Source organism: Grus americana, chromosome 9 (assembly GCF_028858705.1).
Source record: "Grus americana isolate bGruAme1 chromosome 9, bGruAme1.mat, whole genome shotgun sequence".
NCBI classification, from domain to species: domain Eukaryota; kingdom Metazoa; phylum Chordata; class Aves; order Gruiformes; family Gruidae; genus Grus; species Grus americana.
In genome coordinates this window covers 29,344,986-29,350,985 of record NC_072860.1, presented here as the reverse complement: position 1 = coordinate 29,350,985, position 6,000 = coordinate 29,344,986, and the positions used below count along the sequence as shown (strand labels likewise).

Below are 6,000 nucleotides of genomic sequence, written 5' to 3'. Positions count from 1 at the left end.
CAGAGATACCAGCTGCTAAGCACTGCCTCCATAATAATTCACTACAAATCTATAAATTGTCTGAGTGCTTCAAAATAGCAAGTGACTAGCTCAATTTTCCCAAAGAAAAGAAAATTCACAAGAACTTTTCCATTGCATGCAGCTGTTATTAACATCGGCTGATTCGTTATGTGCTTTCTTGTCAGTATTTACAAAGAAATATTCTGTAGTGTGAAGAAGGACTGTGTGTTGTAAAAATGATGATCCAGAACTAAGAAAGATATCTACCCATGACCTCAGCCCAGATAATGAAGTGCCTCATCCACGTTAGTAAAATATTAACAGAGGTTATTGGTTGTCATAGTAAAATGAGAGGCTGTACTGAACGTAATTTCATTTATGGACGTTCGCAAAGTTGACATCATGGCTGCAAGAACGTATAAATAACCACTGCAGCAACATCTCGGAAGGAGGTATTCTACGGGCTCGGCTCCTCTAAAGGCACAGCAGAAACTGGATTTTGTAAAGTACGCCGAGAAGCTCCTTTTTATAAAACAGTTCTGACGTCTGAGAGATTTTTCTTCCTCTGCCTTTAATTGTTTGCCATTTCTTTACAAAAGCATGTGCACCGGCGGTTGTGCTAAGTGCCTGGGAATCGCTCTTATCCCCCTGGCTGTGCTATGTACCCTCGCTAACATCCTGTTGTTTTTCCCTGGAGGAAAAGTGGCTGAAAACAAGCTACACATTACAGATGAGGTTTGGTACTTCGGAGGGATCTTGGGATCTGGTGTACTGGTGAGTATATAAATTCAGACATCCCCACCTCCCCCCGCCCCAGCATGACTTTGCATTGCTGAATTTCCTCAGTACCTCAAATGCGGGTTCCAACACTACAAATTCTTCTTTGATAAACGAATAAGTTACAAGTCATCCAACAGTTTTGCAATAAATAATTTAATTTAGTGATAAGGAAAAAAAGATACGGAACTATTTTATTTAAAAGCAAATGTAACTTGAATTCATCCCAATTCAAACTGTATTTCTGTTATTGGTAGATGATCTTTCCTGCCTTGGTATTTTTGGGCCTTAAGAATAATGATTGCTGTGGCTGCTGTGGTAATGAGAGCTGTGGAAAGAGGTTTGCGGTAAGTGAGAGGAAACACGGCAAAAAAGTACAAGCTAAATTGTTTCTGATACGATACATGTGTCTTCTGCTCACGGTCACTGAGAGACTAGACAGATGTCGTCCAGAGTGTAGGAGACAAAGCCCTGCCATTTGTCTGAGCGCTGAAAGTAGAAATAGCAGGCTGCAAAAATTGTGTTATGCCTTTGATGTTTTGGCACGGGCACCAGAATTGTACTGCCTTGTTGTATTTTGCTATAACAAGATATTTATAGTTGCTATCACAAAACTAATTTCTGAAAGATCTGCACTTTCTTTTGCAGAACATAACAGTTTTCCCTTTCGCTGTTTTTTGTTGGCAGTTTTCAAAATTAGTCTGACAGTTGGGCACTACATTCACAGCTCACTGCAGACCCACACAATGGGCTGTCAGTATCTCACTGGGTTCACAGGAAATTTCAGGTTGGAAGAGACCTCGGGAGGTCACCTAATCCAACCTCCTGCTAAAAGCTGGGTAGACCAGGCTCCACCTTCAATTTATAGCTTCCTTTCACACTAGAAGTGAAAAGTTTCAAATGGATACCTTCAGACACTAGTAAACATTTTGAGCATTTCAGTTTAAAAATGAGATTAAAGAAACAAATAAATACATTTCTACCAGGGAAGTCCATCCTTTTGAAATAAATTGCTTGGCTCAAGTAGATCATTATGCTTTTTTATAAAGGAACAGGTTTTCAATTGAAAAAAAAAAAAAGGAAGAAAACAAATAGGAAAAGAATCACAACTGTGAGGTTTACAAAAATCCCGTCTTTGGTGCTGTCTTCACGCAATCCCAACAAAGCAGGTGGAACTTCAGGAGGTGGGGGGGTGGGGGCAATGGAGCCACGTATTTCTCTTCACCGCACTGTATTATCAATTTGCTGTCAGCAGTGAAGATGTCTAAGTTTAGCCTTGAAGACCGCATATAACTCAGCAACTACTAAAGCACCAACGTTCTGCTGCCAGGCTGCCACTCACGCCTCTGCAGTGCACCTGAACTGGGGGGTGCCTGCGCTTACTCCCGTTGGTGTCTGTAGGCTACAGGCATGGTGCTGCCCATAAAGCAACCCACCCTCTGCAGGGCAGGACCTTGTTGACGGCTCATGGTAGAGTGCAGCTGACTGACAGACTGGGAATATTAATACAGTTACAAGCACTAAGTACACTGTACTAAAAGAGTCCTGGTGGCCTTCCCACAGCATGACCGAGAACTTCATTTGTTCTGGTATGTTAGCAGAAACACCATTATTATGTCTACTACATAATGTTTAAGTTAGCCCCATCAGATGTATCAACATAAAAATGCATGTCAACACTCAAGGCAAGAGTCTTGTCATGAGGTCTAAATAAAAGCTCACAGACCTGGAAGTACCTCTCGTTTTTCCCTCCACCTAAATCACTTTGATCCAATGAAAGACACTGCCTCTACCTACAAACTATTATGGCTACAAGTGCTTCAGAATTCAAGCAGGGCCTAAGTTTTTGCATGATTTACTTATATATTAGTACATATATAAATGCTGTAATGGAAAGCCAGAGAAATAAAGACAGCCTCTCCAATCCATTCCATTCGCACTGTTACAACTAATGATGACAAATACCTGTGAGGGGATAAAGTATACTAATATGAAACCTGAAGGGGAGACTCAGGAAGGAAAAATAGAATTACTTAGTCCAAACACAACCAAGATACCAAAGCTAACTTGTAAAGGGTACTGAAGATTTTTTTTTTTAATGTCTTGAGTGGTCCAAGACTTCAGTCTTAGTTATAATCTCTGGAGAAAGACATCCACTTCAGTGAAACACAGGACCTCCAACAACAACAACGCCTGTTGGGTAAATACTGTCTGAAGGAGAGGAGTGCCATCTACTGAGTCAGCATCGACCCCTTTTGTCTTCAGGCATACGGTGCTAGTTCTTTTAAAGCCTGTAAATACCAGTGCAGGTATGCATTATACGCCTATTGTGTAATTGCAAAGTAATATGTTTTAGCTGTTCAGGAGCTGACTACTTTGACCGTTAAGAGCTGAATTGAGGAACTGTACATTCACATTAATAGGGTACATTTCATTGTTTGAATGAGAACAAAAATAACATTATTTTTCTCTTCATCAGATGTTTTCTTCCATAATATTTGCTGCAGTTGGAGTTCTGGGAGCTGGATACTGCTTTGTTTTGTCGGCAGTAGCCATAAACAAAGGCCCTAAATGTTACACTGGAACAGACTGGACCTATCCTTTCCAGGATGGGTAAGACAAGACAATCAGAAAAAAAAGTTATACATGTTTTAAGTTCGTGATACGATTTAACTTCCAAATCCGTTGTATAAAAATGGGAATTACACCGTTTAGCTAAAACACAGAAGCTCTTAAAAGAGCCAGCAACGCACAGCAATACTAAATAAGGTTCAAGAGCACGGATGTAAAGGCTAGCAAGTACAATCAAAACTACTGAGTCTCAAAGGAACCAAGAAAGAGAAATGCACAGCCTTCTAGGTTACTCTTGGGATGATAAGCAGTATACGATGATGAATTCCACCTAGATGAATAGCAGTGACATCTTATACTGAAATTTGATGGTATTCAAATAATTAGTATCTACGTGTCATTTTATCTTGGTTATGGAATTTGGAAGTTGTCTGTTCCTCACACTCTGCAACTCAAACATGCTTGCTGTCACGTGTATTTATCGCTTTCAGAGAAGTGGTGTGAAGAACTCCAGAAATCCGATTGCTCAGGGCTGAAGTCAGCAAAGGTCCAACAGCAAACAGGGTGCAAAGTGTCACCAAGGAGAGCAGGACAGACGGACAAGGCATGCAGTCAGCCCCTCATCACCTGAGGATCTTTAACGCAGTCTTCCTCAGTCAAGAGTGACCTAGCAGTGTTTCTTGCATAATACACCACAAAATTATAGTTAGGGTTAAAAAGAAAAAAAGCGGTACAATATTGTATGTTATACATTATCTGTTCATGGGCCAGTGAGGGCTGGAAACCGACTGCTTTGGTCTAATTCTGGGAGTACTTGGCAAAATATGCTCTGTTTCAAATACAATTTTGGTTGCGGTCAAGGACTCACTTGACAAAAACACAAGAAACAAAACAGTATTAAGAATACGCAGTAAGTGGTTAAGCAGTTCACAATTAAATCAAAATGTGAAGGTAAAAATTATGGAAAATACTTTTATGTAATACTGCTGGTTTTTAGACTAGGCATCTTGGCACAGCAAAGGTTGTTCTTTTCTGCTCAGTGGGCAAGAGGCAACTGGTCTTGTAGCACGATGTTTTTTTAGGAAAACTGAATTTATTCATCTTTTATCATACTGTTTGGAGAATTCAGTTGTTCTGTGTTTATGACAATGTAATACAGTAAATTAAGACAAATATTTAGGTGTAGGCACGCCCCCCCCCCCCAGGTTTCTGCCAAGGAGGAGTTATAAAAGGTGCCACACTCCCAAGGAGACCCAGCGAGTCCCATATCTGTAGGGGTACGATGTGTGGGTGTGTTACACACCGCCAGATGTCAGCACTGCTTCATCAGCAGAGAACCACAACATCAGTACCAAAAACGCCTTTGACAAAAGACATTGGCACAGGCGAACATCCATTTGGTACATCCTCGGCTAAGGTCTCTTCTTCCCAAAATACCAGAAACTGTTCAATTTTATCTAACACATACTCGTCTCTGATTGTTCCCTTCTGATGCCTTGTCTTTTCAAATCACTTGATCTAGAAACTCAAACGAAATCATGTTCTAGATAAGTAGCACCAGTGTGACAATGGGAATTCTTTCTCACAGTACTGAGGCTAAGAGAACAGAACAGTGACAACTTGTTAGCGAGACAGACCCCCTCCCTGCGAGCTAATGTAGTCTTCTTCATAACTGTTTTGCTCTCTCCCCAGGAATTACCTCGCTAACCACACACTGTGGAATGAGTGTCAGTCACCCGAAAACATCGTCCCATGGAACCTGACCCTCTTCTCCTTGCTGCTCATCATGAGTGGGATCCAGGCAGTGCTCTGTGGCATTCAGGTGGTGAACGGCCTGTTCGGAACAATCTGTGGGGACTGCAAATGCTGCGGATGTTGTGGGGTGAGCAACTGATGGTTTTCTTTCAGTGTTTTGTGTACTGATGATAGTTATATATACACCTGCCTAGCTGACAGTCTGAAAAACTAAACTAGCCTTCATTCAGCACCATGATCATGTTTTCTAAAGTACAGCTGGAACCCTACAGTGTTGCCAGGTGCTGAAAAGATGATCTCAGTCCATATTTATGGTGTTTATCTGACAGTTTCCCATAGCCACTGGGAAATAATAAAAACCTTTGAAAGACACAGGAATAGTAGACACTAAATTACCACTGTGTTTTTATTCTTCCAGGGAGATGGAACTGTCTAAAGAATATGAATATTGCAGACAACCCTCTTTATCTTGGGAGGCTCCCTTTTGCAACTGATCCATGAAGCAGCCCTCAGACGCATCCTCTCTGGCTAAGAAGATGAGAATGAAGGGCACTTCCCCCCACTAACATTATGAAGCCCTGACTCGCTTTCTAGCCTTCCTGAAACCCTTCAACATGGAATAAAATAAATGAAAGTCAACTCTCACATTCATATTTACTTTTGTAAAACAGCTTCCATTTAAAAAGAGGGTATTCTCAGGCAAAATATTTTCTCTCCCAAGTCAGCTTTCCGACTGGGGATCACCAAATGCTGCTGGTACAAGCTCAGTTGTAATACAGTTGGGGTTTATCAGATGGAAATAACACAAAGCTAACTTTTTTTGAGTACATGTTTACATTACATGGAAAAGTGAGGACCTCTCTCTTCCAGACCTGCTACAATTAAAATATTCTCTAT

At 41.0% G+C, this 6,000-nt stretch overlaps 1 protein-coding gene across 1 annotated transcript; it reads left to right on the top strand.

Annotated features, from left to right (window-relative positions):
• Nucleotides 1–373: 373 nt before the first annotated feature.
• TM4SF4 (transmembrane 4 L six family member 4) lies at nt 374–5,742 on the top strand. Its single transcript, XM_054836073.1, has 5 exons — nt 374–774; nt 1,035–1,124; nt 3,257–3,390; nt 5,041–5,230; nt 5,522–5,742. The coding sequence occupies exons 1-5, from the start codon at nt 601–603 to the stop codon at nt 5,537–5,539; spliced, it is 606 nt and encodes a 201-aa protein (XP_054692048.1). The 5' UTR covers nt 374–600; the 3' UTR covers nt 5,540–5,742.
• Nucleotides 5,743–6,000: the final 258 nt, after the last annotated feature.